The sequence below is a fragment of the Xenopus tropicalis genome, chromosome 2, assembly GCF_000004195.4.
Source record: "Xenopus tropicalis strain Nigerian chromosome 2, UCB_Xtro_10.0, whole genome shotgun sequence".
Classification (NCBI taxonomy): domain Eukaryota; kingdom Metazoa; phylum Chordata; class Amphibia; order Anura; family Pipidae; genus Xenopus; species Xenopus tropicalis.
This window is the reverse complement of record NC_030678.2, coordinates 144,383,055-144,403,500: the sequence shown is the minus strand read 5'-3', so window position 1 is coordinate 144,403,500 and position 20,446 is coordinate 144,383,055. Positions and strand designations below refer to the sequence as shown.

The 20,446-nt window shown below is 40.6% G+C and overlaps 1 protein-coding gene across 1 annotated transcript in view; it reads right to left on the bottom strand.

Annotated features, from left to right (window-relative positions):
* rapgef3 (Rap guanine nucleotide exchange factor 3) overlaps window positions 1-20,117 on the bottom strand; it is a 51,771-nt gene extending 31,654 nt beyond the window's left edge. The window contains exon 1 of the mRNA XM_012957843.3: window positions 19,220-20,117. Coding sequence (XP_012813297.1) covers window positions 19,220-19,360 — 141 coding nt within the window. The 5' untranslated portion in view covers window positions 19,361-20,117. The remainder of the gene's footprint in view (window positions 1-19,219) is intronic.
* Window positions 20,118-20,446: the final 329 nt, after the last annotated feature.

Genomic DNA, 20,446 nt, shown 5'->3' with positions numbered 1-20,446 from the left:
AGCCACTGCCTGGTTGCTAGCCTAATTAAGCAACCGGGTAGCCGCTGAAGTACCAAACTAGAAAGATGCTGAACAAAAAGCTGAATAACTAAAAAACCACAACAAATAAAAAATGAAGACCAATTGCAAAATGTCTCAGGATACCAATATCTACATTATAAAGTTATTTAAAGGCTAACTACCCTTTAAAGAGAAACAACCATGTTTATTAACTAGAACAGTTAATTCCTTGCTGCTCACTGGCTTTATTTCTCTTAATTATTAAATTCCCAAATTGTCCAAGGCACAATCAACTTGACAAACAGCAGAAGGCAAAGCTAGATATCAACAAGTACTACAGCCTATTTCATTTTATTTGTTACCAGGCAAAAAAAATAAAATGGCCAGCACGCTTCAGGTCTGTTTCAGCATGAAGAAGACCCAGAAAATAAAACTGGGCTCTATTAATAGTCATGTAGGGTCTGCCTACTGTGTATGATAGCAGTATGTAAGCTACCCTATATGAGAGTTGTTTACTGCCCTGATCAGTTGGGGTCACTCTCCTCCAGCTGCAATCTGTGGTAAGGTTAGTTTAACATTGTGTTGCCCAAGAATTGCATGGCTGATAAATAAACCAAGAAATGTTGTAAATTCACATTTCCTTCTTCTAAGGACCCAGATATCAGGATTCAGGAATTATTTCTCTTATTCCCTTCACGTGCAAGGTGACTTCATAAGCTCCCTCCCTGCAGCTGTCACCTGTACACCGCTTTCTGCCTGGGTGAATTTGTTTGCACAGCAAACATGCCAAGTGCCCTGCAATAACCGAAAGTGGCTACTAAACAAATATGCTGCAAGTCTGTCTCTATGCGCTTTATCCATAATGTGTATTAAAATCAAATAAGTTCAGGTTAATGATATTAAACCTGCACAACTGCAGATGGCTATCGTTGACCTTCAGAGCTGCGGAACACCAGTGCTCCCAGCAGCCATTATCTGCTCATGGGTGTTGCAGTCTAACAACTGGAGCTCCATAGATAAGTATTGTTTTACCATTGATTAAGCCGTTTCAGATGGCCATGCATGTTGTGACATTAGCTTCACATATAAGATGTCTGTCTCATGGGTATGGACTGAGGGCCATTGTGCCTGATCCTGAGCTTTCAGAAAGAGCCAGCACTAAACAACAGAACTGCTTTCAGATAAGCTATTGTTTCTCCAACTGTAACTGGAAGAGTCATGAATTGGGTAAGCCAGACTTGGAATTTTACTATTGAGTGCTATTCTCATATCTACCACTAGGCAATGCAGGTGTCAGGGAGCTATCTTGCAATCTGCCCATTGTTCTGCTGAAATTTCAACATTAAATAGAAAAAATATGTTTGTTTCAATTCAAGATTCTTCTGAAGGAGTGCTATTAACTGGTTGTAAAAAAAAAAACACCTTTTTTCCCAGGACAGATTCCCTTTAAGGAATATTTCCAATGTAATAGACTGCATGTGCATAATAATATAATTCCATGATTTATGCTAGAAAGATGAGCACCGCTATGCAGTTGATTGAGCCTGAGTAAGCGCCCCAGGATTTGCAACCCTTGGGTTCCAGATGAACGTGGTGGGCATTGGGAGTGAAAATATCTCTGTAAACCGGTCGATATGCTAGGGCACACAGCCATTCTTTTTATGATTTAATCTATTTATTGTTTTACTCCTGAGTCACCTTCAATAAAAAAAATATGCGTAATAAAGCACACTTGGATCTTGGTGTTTCCATGCTAATCAGTGAGTATATCTGGGCAAACACTGCTTGCAGTGAGCTAACACCCATCTGACAGCAGTATAACTGCAGCCATGGGAGAACCTTACATAATAGTAATGCTTAAGATTTTAGTATGGCATGGTATATTCGTAAAGATCCTGTAGCTTACAAGAAAGCTACTCTATTGTCAATGTTTGCCCCTTTTTACAACACATCTTTTATAATGGCATTTCAATTCAGTGAAACTATGTAGCACTCTAGCAGCAATAGAGTTCCACAGGCTGCAGAGAAGTCCCAGTTAGTCGCTTTTATATCTTACATGGCAGATGTTTGGAAAGGGCAAGCAATGCTGTAATCAGTCTGATGATTGTAGCACTATCAAGAAATAGCAATGCAAACATGATGTCAGGTATTTGAGAACACTCCCTGCTTCTCTTCTGTAACTGCACTGTGTCACCTTCACTAGCCTCCTTCCAAAGCAGGATCCAGTAAGCCATTTGCTCTGGGTTTCCTTTGATTACAACCATATACAGGTATAGGATTCATTATCCGGAAACCTGTTATCAAGAAAGCACTGAATTACAGGAAAGCCATGTCCCATAGACTCAAATAATTACAAATTTCAAACATAATTCCTTTTTCTCTGTAATAATAAAGCAGTACCCTGTACTTGATGCCAACTAAGATATAATTAATCCTTATTAGACAAAACAATCCTAGAAGGTTTATTTACTATTTAAATAATTTTTTACAAGATTTAAGGCTATGACAGACAAGGAGATTAGTTAAACAGATACTGACACCAGCAATGAAACCTTTTTTACATCTATCATAACATTGTCTTTGCATGAGCTTTATAATTTTGCCAAAAAAGTATTTCCTGAAGCTTTTCCATTCCTTATCTGATCCCCCATGTTCTTCTATGAGGGGGCGGCCATATTTGTGCAGCAGTAGGCTGTTAGCATTAGAAGCTATAAGTGACAGGCTGAGATGGGACAGTCAGGTTGGCAAAACAGTCAGTATCACTTTAACCGCAACAAATTTCCTCTGCTGCCAGTGGGAAAACGTATGCATCACTTCAGCTTTCCGAAATCACACAAAGGTCCCTCGCGAGGAAATTTCAGGTGTTTAAGAAAGCCATAAGCATAAGCAACACGTATGTTTTCTCACCGGCCATAATGTAAATCTGGAAAGACCCTTTTATACAGGGCCCCAGGTCCCAAGCATTCTAGATTACAGGTCCCGTACATGTAATAGGAATGGACATGATCATTTGCAGCACTTTGCCTCTGACAGTAAATACAGTATACAAACACACACACATAGAAAGAAAGAAAAGATGGATATAATTTCTGAATTTGTGGATGTAACTGATCTGATTCAACCAACTGGACCAAACTTGCTCCTGAGAACGAAGTGGTTCAGAGTCAGTCAGAAAATCATTGCTGCATCTTTATGTTTTTACAGACGTGCTAGAAATGACCATACCAAACTTTACTACTGACTATGGTGTCCATTATCATTACTTACCACCTAAATTTAAAATATATATTCTTGCTGTTTAGTAGGAGATAGGTCTGTCAATTTATTTCATCCAGAAATCCACATTGTTTTGTTGATATCCATGTTACCACATCTTACATTCCAATACTGCTCTGTATATGTTTAAGTTCTGTTGTATCTTCACCAACTACTGCACCACACCATCCAACAATTCTGCCAGTTGCCCCACCAGATGTCTTTGTCTGCTGCTTCATTCCCCCTTTTGACCTTATCAATTCCCCACTGCCTGACCTCAAAGGTTGCCCATTATTTTTGGCTATCTCCAGCCAAAACTATTAGAGTCCAACTCTAGTAATTCTGTTTGTCTGGCTGGCCATCGAATGACCACTATATCCACATCCAATTTCGTATTTAACCAATCCATCTCTTTAATGGCTCTTTGTGGCTAGTCTAAGCTTGTTTTTTTTCTATATTTTGCTGCCCACTGTGTATCCTGTACAGCATTACCTTTATTTACATGCCGGTACTATACAAATTAATTAAGGGGTAGCATAGAAGGCTCCAGTCTGAAGGTACCAAGGCACTGAAAAATAACCTTAAAACTGAAGGATACAAAGCCTTTTGTAGATACAGATTTAAAAAAAAAAGTCAATGGTGAATATAATACACACAGCTCAACTGCAGCTTACTGCCAGGTGATTACCTGCCTCCTGTGTGTGAGTCTTTCCCATAGGGTAGCTACCCAAGTCATGTTTCTGACTTAAGGATTTCCCTAAGTGTTCCAGCGTTGAGTTATGAATTTATGTACATCTGTTGCGCCAAGCCGGTGATTGGCTGATTCTGTGTTTTTAGAACAAACACGGAGCGTGAAAAAACATTTTTTCCCTTTTGTTTATGCAACAAACTTTGTTAGTAAGTAAAACTTTTGGTTAGCTTTGTTCTTCCATAAAAATTGCCTTTTTAACTGATTCAGGACTGTCTGGATTTTCTGGAGAAACTGCCTAGTGATTTCTTGAAGAATGAATAAATAAAAAATAAATTGAGTGAATCTCATGCAACAAATGTATGTTTATCAAAATAATGTCCATTTTTTACAGTTGATATCCTCTAGTCATCACAACAAACTGCTCCTTTAGGTACAGGGATCTCTTGTACTGTCAGCACTGCGAGTTTCAATCCTGCACAAGGCTCATTGCAGCAACACAAACCAACCATAAGCAAGGTTCAAGTGCCAAGTGTATGGGTTGTAAGGGGAACAAATTTACACTCCTTAGTGCTCCAGCCCTTGCCCCCCAGCCCAAAAGCTTTACTTATAGTGATGAGCGAATCTGTCCCATTTTGCTTTGCCAAAAAATGGGGAAAAATTTGTGAAACGGTGAAAATGCCACGCAGCAAAAATTGCTTTAAAAAATGGCACACAGAAATTTTTTTTTCAATGCGCATTCATTTTTTTTGACACAGGCCAGTCTCACGAAAAATCCGGCAATGGTGAAATGTGGAAATTCCCTGCAAATCCATGCCTGCCGAATTATTTCGCCCATCACTAGTTACTTACTGTTTATAACATATATCTTTTAGTTTATTTCTCCAACTTTATCCCCTCCATTCTGCACATTTACACGAGGTTTGGGGAATACTGTTATTTATAGCTCATAGTAGTTTAAGTGATTGTGAATTTGACAGGCCCAGGCAGCATAAACTTACATGGAATCGGAAGGCTTCTAGGAGGACCATGTTTATTCTCCCATATCAGGCAACTGGAAAATATTTTTAGTTAAAGGTCTATAATATTGTTCCCCCGTGAAAGGGTCAGAATGGAAGACAGACTTCTCAGGCTCTTACCGACAATGTTTTGATATAGTCAAAAATAAGACACATTGTCCTGTGGAGTTTTATGTTAATTTCCTCCTTTGATACAATAGGAGCACACCCCTCCTTTCCTCCACCCTCCTCTCGCAAGGCTTCCTGCCATGTACCGATCCAGAAATCCTGAATTACAGGAGACATCCGGCAGGAGTTTGGCTGCTTTCCAGGCTCCAAGCTCAGATCCCAAGTGTATTTGGCATAAGTTGGTGTGTTGCTATAGTGACCCATCGCATGCTGTAGGGCACTCTGCCTTGACTTCACCTCAGAGGCAATGTTTGCAAAGCATTTCCCATTATATATCATGTTAGGCACTGACATTTTAAATGAACTGTTTGCCCAGAAAGATTTCAAGCTACTCTTTTCACCCCAGGAAATCACCCCCCCCCCCCACCACCACCATAATCGTATATTTAGCTCTGTTCAAAAGAAAAGTTAAACTGTTCTGTAGCTCAGTGAGGAGATCTCATTGGCAAAGGGCAAGGGAGAGTGACAGAACAATGGATAGTGAAGCAAATGCACAGAGCAGGGATCCTGAATCTCCGCTGCTATTGAAGGGGTGATATTCCATGGCATTTGAACTATGTGGGTTAGCCCATCCTCTTAACATTGTTGGCAGCAATGATGGGGCTGTAGGAATGTGCTTTATAGGCAATGGCCTGTAACTGTGAAACCTATGTGTGAAGAAGAGGGTGACAACTCTTTGGTTAAATTGCTCTTTTACCATACAGAATAGTTTTCAAAGCAACAGTGGTGGTATATCAAAGGTCATGAAAGAAACACTTTTTCTGGTACCAGGGAAAATATTTGATCAGTCAGTAAAAAATTAATTTTTTTCAAATGTCATAATTTTTCAGCATTTTCGCTTAAAGGAGAAGGAAAGGCAAAAACTAAGTAAGCTTTATCAGAAAGGTCCATGTAAATACAGCCATAAGCACTCACAGAAATACTGCACTAACTTCTCTGAAAAAAAGATTAGTTGTGTCTGTTTTCCTGTGCCACAGACACGCAGCTCTCTGCTCTCTCCCCTCTCCTGCTCCCCACTCCCTCAAGAATGATAAGAACTCACTCCCCCCCTTAGGAATGTGAATCTGAGCCAATCAGCAGGAAGCTGACTCGTTGTCTAACTAACTGAGCATGTACACTTGGTCTGGGTCTCTGTGCAGGAGTGAGGCATTATGGGAACTTTATTTACACAGCTCAGCATTTTTTCTTCCTGTTTGGCTTCTGATCATCTGAACGGGACTTAAGGGCTCTGGCACACGGGGAAATTAGTCGCCCGCGACAAAACTCCCTGTTCGCGGGCGACTAATCTCCCCGAGTTGCCATGACCCGCCATCCCACCGGCGAACATGTAAGTCGCCGGTGGGATGGCACACGCAGCGGCGCGATTTCCCGAAATCACCGAAAAAGACTCGCGAGGCTTTTTCGGCGATTTCCCGAAATCGCCCCGCCGCGTCTGCCATCCCGCCGGCGACTTACATGTTCGCCGGTGGGATGGCAGGGGGATGGCAACTCGGGGAGATTAGTCGCCCGCGAGCAGGGAGTTTTGCCGCGGGCGACTAATCTCCCCGTGTGCCAGAGCCCTAAAGGCACTATTAAAACAACTAACGTTATGCCTGCAGCTTGAGATTAACTCTTTATTAGCCTTTTCTTCTGCTTTAAGTGATAAGAGGTGATAAGTTATACACATAAATGTATTGAGCTGAGTGGGTTTACTATAGATTGCCACTGTGTCACATGTTCTAACTGCTAAAAAAACATGGGGGACTAATTTCAAACAAACCATGAATGGTTTTTGCCTGCTCAAAGCAGGAGAACACTTCTTGGTAAAAACATGAACGTATGGCAAGTGGGGAGATGCTTCAATAACTGAGCCTAATTGTGAAAATGTATTCAATTTGGTGAGAAATACTGAAAAAAATGTGAGCACTGATAAATCTGATAAAGCCTAATTGGCTTTGACTTAGTACTGAGAAAAAGTTTTATTGGCAAGAAAAGGTTACATGGACAACTTACTAATATCATTGGAAGGAATGCCTTTACCCTATGTTATTATTATTACAACTGTATTTATAAATTGCCAACATGTTGGCTGTACAATAAATAATTGTATACAGTGAACATACAGATATAAATGCAAACCTTCAAAGCCCTCCATTCCTCTGCTCCTCACTACATCTCTTCCCTTGTGTCTCCGTACGTTCCTGGCCGACTCCTTCGTTCCTCGCAGAGCAATCGTTTGGTTGCGCCCCACTACTACTGCTGTTTCCCGCCTTAAACCTTTCTGCCTGGCTGCCCCTTACATTTGGAATGCCCTCCTTGATCTCCTCCGGAGAGAATCCTCCCTCAGTCTTTTTAAAACTAAACTTAAAGACTACCTTTTGGAGCACTCACCCAGCACCTGATCTGGAAACTGGCACTTATACTGTAATGTCACCCACTGTGACCTACAGCACTTACATTTGCCCATTTGTGTCTGTTAGTTACCCCTCCCATATAGATTGTAAGCTCTACGGGGCAGGGACCTCCTTCATCTTGTGTTTCTGACTCTTATTGCAACTGCACCTTGTATTTATTGTATTTATTGTTGTACTTTGTATTTATCCATTATCTTTTGTATTTATCCATTATCTTTAACCCCCTGTCTGTATTAATGAATTCTACTGTACAGCGCTGCGTACATAAGTAGCGCTTTATAAATAAAGATATACATACATACATACATACAAAATCAACCAATACCTGATACAAGAGGTACAAAGGGCCCTTCTCAAAAAAGCTCACCATATAAAGGCTGGGGGCAGAGGAGTTAATATAGAGGAAACAGTGAGTGCTGGCCCCCCAAAAAAAAGAAATCAAAATTCCTCCAAGGGGCCCGTAGCATACCTGAAACCTTTATAGAGAAAAGGCAGCTCTACCTGTTAAGACTGCCTCTACTATAGTCAAGAAAAGCTCTTTACTTCTCTTTGCCCCCCATAAACATATATGACACACTGCAACCACATGCTGGTAAAGAAAAGAAAAACTTTTAAAGAATAATACGGCTACTCCTCTCCATGTAAAAATGGCTCCGCTCCTTCCCCCCATTATATACCAATTGTGCATGATACTGATTTGTGTTACCAAGACCAATGCATAAGGGTTGATTCACTAAAGTGCGTTAAGCGTTATCGCATGCTTTTTTGTGTTAAAAATGACGCGAAAAAAAGCGTGATTCGCGAAAGTATTATCGGGTGCGTTAAGATGCATATCGCATGCGCTAAATAACGTATGCTTGCAAGGCGTTAATTTTAACCCATTGTGTTAATTCTCGCATAGAAGTAATACTAACGCATGATTCACAAACACATAAGAGGCGTTAGACGTGCTAAATATCGCATTAGTCTGTGCAAAAATTAAGACCTACTTGGGGCAGGCGGTACTTATTGAAAATTGGGGTTGGTGAGCTTTTGGCAACACAACATGGACTTTGCAGTGGGAGTTTTTCAAGTATGTGTTGGCCCTAGAGTGATTCAGCCTCCAGTTTGCAGGAAAATGGTCATTTTCAGAAAAGTAGCTTTACGAACGTAATGGTTACATGCGTTAAATCGTGCGCTAATATAGCAAGCAGTGAAATATATCACGCGCAGTGGGAATTAACGAACGCGCGGAAAATAACGCAAGAAAACCACTCATTGCGACTTAAATAACGCAAACAACATTGCGTCTAAATTAACGCAAGTATCCTTTTAGTGAATTATGCGTTATGGCAAAAAATAAGAAGCGATGAAATTTTTAACACATGCTATAAATAGTGCTCGTTTTAACGCACTTCAGTGAATCAACCCCATAGTCACTGTCAACTAAACTTATCTACTTTCCAGTTTAACTTTACAGTATCATCCCCCCAAGATACAAGAACACATGGCTTACACATCACTTAAATGGAAATCTACCAGGGAATTATATATATCCATGACCAGACCCACTAAAGCCTATTATAAAAGCCAAATTCAGCACATAAAACTAGTTCTAGTTCTGCTGGTGGGTGGGCTGATTGGTTGCTATAGGTTACTAGATCTGGTGCAAACCTTGTCCTAACTGCTAGTGTCTGGACTGCGTGCATTAAGCAATTAAGGTGAAAGGTGGATCTGATTTAGAAAAATAGAATTTTTGTTATTTCTTCACCCTACACTTTCAGCCTCCAATTGTCAGGTCTGTCTGCCACAAAATACTGAAAGCAGAATTTGCTACTAATAAGCTGCTATGGAAAATTGAGCACAGTTTAAATGGTAAGCGCACTAATATTCTACATTTCTGAAGTTATACAAGTTATACATTTCTGCATGTATGCTAGATTTCAAACATTATAAACACCGTACTCTAACATCAACCTCTGTTAACACTAGTGCCCATTTGTTGACAAAGAGATGGAAATTGCACAGACGTAGCATGGATGAATGGCTGCTTATTGCAAGGAAAGCATTGTAAGTTCAGCTTCTACTTGGTGCTTCATGTTACGGTCCCTTTCCCTATTAACGTCATCAGTTCCCTGAACAAATATTTCCACACAGCCAGTTCCTTCCATTCCACCTTCGAGTTGTTCACTGCTATCGCCTCTAAGCACTTAAAGATATTCATGTTTACCACGCTTCATAGTCTGCGCCAGTTTATTGTTTGACTGAGCCTTACATAAGAAATTCAGGCCTACCAGGTCTGAAATGGAGCAGTAAGAAAAACGCATCCACTTAATGGTACAGTAGTTATCAAGTAGGAATTGTGAACATTTATCTATAAAATATTTATATATTTCCTTTCTGAAAAATAACAAGAGGTGCTGCGTTCAGGCAATTGCATGGCTGACCATAATGATCACTGAAACCTATGAATGAAATGAAACCAGTTAGTGTAATAACGATATGGCTATACCTATTCATTCAACCAATCAAAAATATAAATATAAATAGGATCTGTGTAGAGGACAACCAACAGCAATATGTTTTTAGATTGAAAGCTTTTTTGAGCAGGGCCCTCTTTACCTCTTGTATCAGTTATTTTGTATGTAATTTGTATGTTCAATATATGCGCCCATTTATTGTACAGCACTGCAAAATATGTTGGCACTTTATACATATGTGTAATAATAACAACAATAACATTAATGTTTTATATTCAACATTTAATATAAAAAAAATAAACATAAACAAAAGTTCTTTGTATAATAATGAGAAAAAATAATAGAAATAATGAACACTGGTAATACAGTAACAGCAACCATGGTGGGACATACTTTTGTAGTGAGCCATACAACAAGTACAGGTATGGGATCTGTTATCCGGAAACCCCTTATCCAGAAAGCTCCGAATTACGGAAAGCCTGTCTCCAATAGAGTCCATTTTAATCAAATAATTGAGATTTTTAAAATTGATTTGCTTTTTCTCTGTAATAATAAAACAATACCTTGTACTTGATCCCAACTAAGATAAAAATAATCCTTATTGATTGCAAAACTATTCTGTTGGGTTTAATTAATGTTTTATTGATTTTTTAGTAGACTTAAGGTATCAAGATCCAAATTACAGAAAGACCCTTTATCTGGAATAACCTTGGTCCCGAGCATTCTGGATAATGGATCCTATACCTGTACTTGTATATGATCTATTATCCAGAATACCTTGGACCCAGGGTTTTCCGGATAAGGAATCTTTCCATAAAAAAAAAAGTAAATGTTTTTTACAAATTAGAATGATATGGACTCTATGAAGATGATCTTCCTGTAATTTGGAGCTTTCTGGTAAACTAACTTCCAGATAATTGATCCCAGTCCTGTACAGCAGTGTATAAGGAAGGTATATGACTCTTTTTCAAGAAAAGCTGTAATATGTTTGCAGAGGCAAAGCTAACACAATCAAGTAGGAACAACTGTACAAGAATACTCTGTTTCTTTCAGTAAGTTCCAAAACATTATTCAAGGTACACAAAAACCCTTTTCCAAGATAAAGTGGAGTTCTGATGTGTTTCCAAAACACAAGATTCTTTCCTTACTGGTAGATACATACAAAGAGAACTACACAATGTACCCATTCCCTAATCATACGCACCTCTGCCAAAAGATTGGGTACTGCAAGAGAAGAAACTGAATATTCTAAAAAGTTCGTAATTGCATCATAGGCGGATTTTCAATAAAGCTACAGGAGGCTAAGAATCTACAGGCTATAAACTTGACCTGAGAACCTCACTAACTCTGACCTTTTGCTGCAGATTTCATCCCACTCCCACAGGTACTATACTGTATATGTTCTAGAGGCTGAATCACTAGCTGAAATTAAATGGTTTTTTGTCACCTGGCATCTATAATCTCTCTATCACCCTAGCTCCAGCCCTAAATTAACTCATTGCCCCTGAAAAAACTAATTGTGCTTTTATAGATTTTTTTGCACTTTTTTTCTTACTTTTGTCACTGTTATGTTTCTAGTTAGTTACAGTGGAGCCCCCATGAGACTGCATGTGTTGTGTTTCAGTGCCAGTGTTATAGTGCCAGGGCTTGGCTGAATATCTGGCACCAGTACCCACTGCATCTCACTGCCCATAATGTGCCTGGGGTGCTAGTACCCACTGCATCTCACTGCCCATAATGTGCCTGGGGTGCAAGTACCCACTGCATCTCACTGCCCATAATGTGCCTGGGGTGCTAGTACCCACTGCATCTCACTGCCCATAATGTGCCTGGGGTGCAAGTACCCACTGCATCTCACTGCCCATAATGTGCCTGGGGTGCTAGTACCCACTGCATCTCACTGCCCATAATGTGCCTGGGGTGCAAGTATCCACTGCATCTCACTGCCCATAATGTGCCTGGGGTGCTAGTACCCACTGCATCTCACTGCCCATAATGTGCCTGGGATGCAAGTACCCACTGCATCTCACTGCCCATAATGTGCCTGGGGTGCTAGTACCCACTGCATCTCACTGCCCATAATGTGCCTGGGGTGCTAGTACCCACTGCATCTCACTGCCCATAATGTGCCTGGGGTGCAAGTATCCACTGCATCTCACTGCCCATAATGTGTCTGGGGTGCAAGTACCCACTGCATCTCACTGCCCATAATGTGTCTGGGGCGCTAGTACCCACCGCATCTCACTGCCCATAATGTGCCTGGGGTGCAAGTACCCACTGCATCTCACTGCCCATAATGTGCCTGGGGCGCAAGTACCCACTGCATCTCACTGCCCATAATGTGCCTGGGGTGCTAGTACCCACTGCATCTCACTGCCCATAATGTGCCTGGGGTGCTAGTACCCACTGCATCTCACTGCCCATAATATCAAACCTTACAATGTGCCTGGGGTGCAAGTACCCACTGCATCTCACTGTCCATAATGTGTCTGGGGAGCTAGTACCCACTGCATCTCACTGCCCATAATGTGCCTGGGGTGCAAGTACCCACTGCATCTCACTGCATATAATGTGCCTGGGGTGCTTGTACTCACTGTATCTTACTGAATATAATGTGCTGGTTTGTAAATATAGACAGCCTTTGGCTGTATATAATGTGGCTGGGATGTCAGTACCCAGTGCCTTTCTCTCTATAAAAATAAGTAAAACACATTTACGCTAACTGATCACAAACACAAATGGATGGAGAATACCTCACAGAATTTTAGGGTGAAAAGCACTCAACTGCAAGAGGTACTTGGTAGGTTCATTTTTTATGCCAGCAGCGAATCCACTAAGTCTCACATTAGTTTTAGGTCATTCAATGTATGGCCCATCTTTAGCCCCCCCCCCCCAAACAAAAAAGTCACCCTCTGCCTTTGATCTGCATAGAACTAAAACAAAGAATCTTTTCCAAGTAAAGTTGTTCCTGAAGCTTGTGAAATATCTTCAACTTCTGTGTTTACAGAAAAGTTTACAAAAAGTCATGTGATTTTAAGGATTTAGATTCTGTTCGGCCAGAGGCATGGATTCAGCCAAATTCGAATCCTGCTGAAAAAGGATGAATCTTGGCCAAAACCCAAAGCAAATCCTGGTGCATCCCTAGTTCTGACAGAATATTTTTTAATGCCACTATGCTTGAGGCTACACCGTGTACCACTTGAACATCCCTAAGTGACAGTAACTCCTGTATTGACTCAAGGGATGAGAACATAATTTTGCCCCTTTATAGGTCCCTGGTAAGGCCTCACCTTGAGTATGCAGTGCAGTTTTGGGCTCCAGTCCTTAAGAAGGATATTAATGAGCTGGAGAGAGTGCAGAGACGTGCAACTAAACTGGTTAAGGGGATGGAAGATTTAAACTATGAGGTTAGACTGTCGAGGTTGGGGTTGTTTTCTCTGGAAAAGAGGCGCTTGCGAGGGGACATGATTACTCTGTACAAGTACATTAGAGGGGATTATAGGCAGTTGGGGGATGTTCTTTTTTCCCATAAAAACAATCAACGCACCAGAGGTCACCCCTTTAGATTAGAGGAACGGAGCTTCCATTTGAAGCAGCGTAGGTGGTTTTTCACGGTGAGGGCAGTGAGGTTATGGAATGCCCTTCCTAGTGATGTGGTAATGGCAGATTCTGTTAATGCCTTTAAGAGGGGCCTGGATGAGTTCTTGATCAATCAGAATATCCAAGGCTATTGTGATACTAATATCTACAGTTAGTACTAGTGGTTGTATTTATAGTTTATGTATGTGAGTATAGATTGGTAGGTGTGGGTTAGGTGTGCTGGGTTTACTTGGATGGGTTGAACTTGATGGACACAGGTCTTTTTTCAACCCTATGTAACTATGTAACTATGTAACTATATGCTGGAACAATTATCTCATGTGCCAAAATGGAAGAACAAGATTGTGAGCTTAGTGTGACATTGTGACAATGTTATTTTGACTTCTGATATCACTGTTCACCCAGGTACAACAGTACTTCACCTTATTCTAAAGGTGTATTCATGTATACATACCTTGTAGGGGGAGTAGGCGTAAGTAAAGGGTCGTAGCAGAATCACGTTGCTGAAATTTTACATATGTTTTGCTTACAGCCCCTTAACAGTAATCAAAACAGGGTCAGTGTTTAGTAGCTTTAGGGCTAAAATAACTGCAACACAGCTTTGCAGTATTAACCTGCTGTGATTGTCCTTGAAAATGTTGCCATTGCACTTTAACCCCATTCCCCAGAATTTATAACACAGTGCATGGTCTCATTTATATATCACCACAAGTACAGTGAGCCAGGCACTTCCCTTTCAGCTTTCTGTTACTGACTGCTTACACTTAAGGGCTCTGGAACACGGGGAGATTAGTCGCCTGCGACAAATCTCCCTTGTTGCGGGCGACTAATCTTCCCGAAATGCCATCCCACCAGCGAGAATGTAAATCGCCGGCATACGCGGCGCCGCGATTTCCCCAAAATCGCGGAAGTTTTCTCTCAATGCAACTTCCGTGATTTGGGGGAAATCGCGGCACCGCGTATGCCATCCCCCACAGTGAGGACCAAGCATTTGGGGTCTTGTTGCGCTACCACCATTGTGATAACATGGGTGTGGTTTGAAGTGGGTGTGGCTTAAAAAGGGGGAGTGGACAAAACTGGCTTCCATTAGAGGCCCTCCACTATGTATGCTAGAGAAATTCCGGCCCTCAGCATCACAGAAGTTGGTGTACAGGGTATTTTAATCAGCATATGGAAAGCCAGGAAAGTGGATCCACAAAAAAAAACCATTCTGATTAAGGAGAGTCAATAACATGTTGTTAGTATTTAATGAGTAAGTACTAAAAGTGTCAGATACTGGGTATGCTTACGATTTAATACAGGTTCTTGCAGAATTTGAAAATCCATATGTCGAACCTCAGAATCCATATTATTCTAGCACTATTTTAGAGCTTCTAACAGTATGTCTTATAGGGCTATATGTTTTTCCATTTCTTGCTTTCAAATGACCCCAGCACCTTGGGTTGAACATGGCTGTAAAGGGAAAGTCAATCGTCCTTTCTAGGGGTACACCAAATCAGTAGTTTTGGATAGCATGACTCAGAACAGAATGGCACATTTTTTTATAAAGTTGGTCCAGACAAGGCCAGGTACAAAACAGATGAAACGTCCATACATCACCATATTTCTACCAATCCCTTTTGACTGTAGGTTTGAAGCACTGCTCCTTTAACCTCTAAAAAGGCTCTTCCAATAGCAATTGTCCATGGCTAGGGCTCAGTTTTGGTTGGCAGTCATTTGAGTTACTTGTTAGGTTCAGAGGACAGGTTTGGGAATGGGGGTTCATTCATCTAGGATACTTTTTCCTATGAAAAATGAGTGTAGACTGTCGAGAATTGCATCTGAATGGGTCATTTATTTGTTAAGAAAAACAAGCCGAGGAGTAGAGTTGATTCATGGGAATGGATCTCTTAATTTTTATGCCAAATTAGTCTAATGCTAGAGTTGAGCCATGTGATCCATGCTAAAATCTGCTTTGCAGAAGAGCTATTCATCTGCCAGTTAGTATTATTAACACATATTTATAAATCACCAACGTATTGCGCAGCATTGAACAAAAAAAATACATTGAACATACAGATTATATGCAAAAATACAGCTGATAACGGATATAAGAGATAAATATTGTTTATTCTCACCTACTATACACTCTAAATAAATTCAGTAATTTCATTAAGTAATGAACTAATTTTAGCTTCCTTGTAAAACTGGGCTTCCTTTTAAAACGTAGCTTCTATCGTATCCATGTTATTTTTATAGCTCTCTATCTGCTCTTCTTTCCTCTACTTTTAACGTTAAAAATTTTTTATTTTTGGTAAGGAAACTGAACTGTAACTACTGGAGTGGGTACAGTAAACTCTGTAAACTCCTAATACAACATTGGCATCAAATAAGCTACAATAAAGGAACATGTGCACATATGTGGCTATGTCTTTGTAACAATCCTAATATCTTCCTACTAGGACACTGGTAATTTGGTGTGAGATTCCAGTACTGCACAATTACTGCTAATGCCCACTGAAGTCAACAGAACATGTACCCAAAGAACCAACCTCCCAATTGATTTCAGCTGGTTAATTCAATTCTGCCCAAAAAACTTGTTGGTACTTCCTTTTCAGACGAGTCCCTCCAAGTGGTAAACATACAGTCCTGCTTCTTTTAAAACCTAATTTCTATTCAGTCTAAAAGGAAACGTCATACACCAAATTCGCCCGTAGGTCGCCAAGCGAGCGGATCTTACCGTGTATGGCAACTTTTGGTGATATAATATCAACACATGATATTAATTAATTTGGCCCCAGGTCCAAAAAATGTCACATTTTATGAAAACTGATTTTATTTTAATTTCATCTGATTTTGCTAGTAAAAATATTTTACCCCCAACTAGGCAACTACAGTACTGGAGTATAAATCACCTATGTAAATAACTCCTCACAAATTCCCTGCTTAACTATAAGGGCTCTGGTACACGGGGAGATTAGTCGCCCGCGGCAAAACTCCCTGCTCGCGGGCGACTAATCTCCCCGAGTTGTCTTCCCCCTGCCATCCCACCGGCGAACATGTAAGTCGCCGGCGGGATGGCAGACGCGGCGGCGCGATTTCGCGCAAATCGCCGAAAAAGACTCGCGAGACTCGGGGAGATTAGTCGCCCGCGAGCAGGGAGTTTTTGCCGCGGGCGACTAATCTCCCTCTGTACCAGAGCCCTAAGAGAAGTAATGAAAGGCGTTTCAGACTCAAAGTCATGAAACCATGACATTCTAAATTAGAAAATAGCCCCGTGGTGTTACAGCAGGCAACCCATGGCATAAGATAAAGATCACTTCTTAAGTGCACATAGTTAATACAACTATACTATTTAGCCAAGGAAAAATAATCTCCCTAATTCAGCAATAGTAGATAGTAGATGAGCTTGAAAAAAACAAACACACAAGCATCATGTAAAACCGCTTTTTACAGATTTGGCCTCTATTTATACCCCATGTACCAAGATATCGTTGGGTTAACAACCTTCACTCTACAGGACCTCTATACCATAAACACTATAAGCAAAAAAAAAAAAAAGTTGTTTTCCTTGCTATTACGAATGCTATACACAGCCTTGTTCAGGCATCTATCCACGCAACAAAAACACTGTGAGAACTGATAAGGAGCTCTGGCCAGCCTGCGCACAGATAATGGTTATTTGGGCAAGGCTAAAACTGCAGGCAGTTCTAATCTATGAGCAATAAAGTGAACTGAAAATAAATATTTAACTTTTAACAATTTCATTATAAGAACCAAAAATGAAGGTATACTTGCCCTTTAAATCAAAACTGAGGTGTCACTGACAACAGCAAGGGACACTCACTATAACTGGAAATTGACCAGTGTTTCAGTAGCTAAAGTTAAAACAAGCCAATCCAACACACTGACTGTGATGCCCCATTACCCCACGGGCTTACTCAACAAAATGTCATTAATCACATTACTTGCTGTACTTATCCGTTTATATCTAGCAAGATTCTGCATAAAGCAAATGACTACAGATCGGTCCATGTTGGTCAATATAACTGCCCAGTGCTCTGGGCTTATATAAACATCAAACAACTTCTGAATAGTGTTATGTACTTTTTTGATTTATTATTATGTGAGCTTGCCTAAAACCTTTCATCTCATTAATTATACATAGGCCTTTGCATCCCTAGGCATTATGGGAGTCATGCAACCACATTACGTATAATCATATACCTGCATCCATATGAAGAGGATAAATTATGTTTGGGGAGGCTAATTAAAGAAATTTTAGACATAGATATTTTATAGCAGTGATCCCCAACCAGTGGCTCGTGAGTAACATGTTGTTCACCAACCCCTTGGATGTTGCTCTCAGTGGCCCCAAACCAGGTAGTTATTTTTTAATTCTTGACTTGGTGGCAAGTTTTGGTTGAATAAAAACAAGATTTACTACCAAATAAAGCCTCAGTAAGCTGTTAGTGTGCATAGAGGCTACCTAATAGCCAATCATAGCACCTCCATTAACTTTTATGATGCTTGTGTTGCTCCCCAAGTCATTTTACATTTGACTGTGGCTCACAAATAAGAAAGACTGGGGACCCCTGCTTTATAGTATCACAGTTACATGTATAATACTCAAGGAACACAAGGCAGGATGAATGCAATAGCAATATGATGGGGCAGATTTATTAAAATGTAAGATTAGAGCTCGCCACAGAAAAACTCACCACCTTTCTATTCATTCCTATGGGATTTTTAGAAGCATATTTATCAAGTGGAACTTTCAGGCATTTATAAATACACTTCTATGTGTAATATCACAGATACACGTGTATAAATGGTTATATATAAATATAATTGAAAGCGTTATAGCTAGTCAGTGATAATTAGTATCTAGTCTGCCTAAGCAGACAGATGGGCTAAATGAAAGCATGTAAATGCAAGTCATTTGATTACCAGTAAATTATCTGCACACAACATGACAAGGAGACAACACCTTCCAAAATAACAATAAGAACTGTCTATGAAAGTTTTCTTTCATCCAGGTCATGGTATATCTAGTAGAAGTAAATCTAGACTTGCTAAGTAATTACTGAAGATGTTTCACTAGTGATCCGAGCAGCTTCTTCAGTTCCACTGGGAGTCCTCATAGTCTAGGGAATGGGCACAGTCTTCCCTGGTTCCCGGAAAACTTTTCATACCAGTCAGTTGAACTAAAGAAGCTGCTCAGAGGAATAGTGAAACGTCATCAATAACTCAACGAGTCTAGTTGCTCTAGATTTACTTCTACTAATTAGAAAGTCTATATATTATTAGACTTTTCTTGGTGTTATGTTCTCTGTTCAGATTAAATGTTACATTTTGTGATCTTGTCCTTTAATCCATAGCTCTGTATTAATCAATGCTATGTTTTTCATTCCCGCATACCCATCTCTATATGGAAGCGGCCGCCTTTCTTGGGACAAACTATAATCTTTTGTTGCCATGTAGTGTATTTAATAAGCGTGATGCTGTAAGGATTGTTGCATGGCATTTCTTCCGATCAGCACAACTTCCTACGTTCTTATAGAACTTTCTTTAAAACTGTATTTGGTTTTAGAATAAAAAAAAGATTTCTTTAATAAGCCTAAAGTTCTGATGGTACATGCAATGAGAAATAATTACCCATCTGATGCCTTGGATGCGGCTGTGAATATCCAATCTCTGCTCCACCTGAATCTCATAGGAGTAGGTCCTGAAGAAGTGCATCTTGTTCCTGTGCCTCATACCACAGGGATTCCGCAGCTGCTGCCCTATTATTCTCATTCACAAATCCCACAGGGAGAGTTCAGCAGAAAGAACCCTGCATTGAAAATAATCCTATCCGGCAGGGAATGGAGAAGGCAATATGATGGTATCGATTCCAGGTCACGCTATATTGGCACCTTCATATATATGAACAGTGGGCCACAAGATGATTTAAAGCTGCTGCTTGCTGTGATGGCCATTGTAAAATGAAATGTATTGACCAGTGCAGAAGTACAGGAAGAAATTATTGTGGTGCCCTCAAAAGCTGTGCAGAATGTTTGGTGGGAATAGTCCTTGGCATGCAGGCAGAGAAAAAGAATGGTGCCACAGGTAGAATGTTTGATTGCCAGTAGTGCCAGTTTGTGTGCCCAGTCCCGCTGCAAGTCGTTCTCCTTTCCTAGTGCTGAGGAGTTCCCTGCTTATTAAATGAGTGAACGCTAGCGCCCCCTGCCAAGGGGCAGTGAAGGAGACCAGTGATAAGTCAAAGACTGTCAAACACTGTGTGTCCCAAAATCTGTGCCAAAGCAGTGATATATCCAGTGCCAGACCTGGGGTACAGTGCCCTCAGTTATAACACGTAGTCATGATGCAGTTGTCTGTATGTAGCCACGTCTCTAGGAACCGTGCAAATACCACAACAAGCCCGGGGCAAAGAGAGAGCAGTCAGGCAGGTTCTAGCTGTGTGCCAGCCCTCAGCCAAAGGAAAGTGCACAGGATTCCCCATAGCAGCAGCAACAGCAGCTCCCGGACTGGAGTCGGGCAGGGGAGGGACCAAGTGCTGACAAGCAAACAAACTACATCTCCCTTTAAAGAGAACCTTTCATTTTTCAGTTAACAATAGGAACGTGTTTAGAGTGCTAAGTGTAATGACATACCATAACTTTTTTAAAAAAAAAAATGACCAGAAGCAATATTTTTAAAACTGTGCATGAGCCGACTTTCTCAAAAGTCGGAGTGCAAATTCCCATTGGAAAAAAAAACTTGCCCGAGGTTTTTTTTATTATTATTGGGGAAGGACTCCAATTTTACTGTGCTTGGGCCAGCCCTGCGCAATCCCTGCATCCTCCTCTATACAAACGGAGGGGTTTCAGTGATACTGCGCGA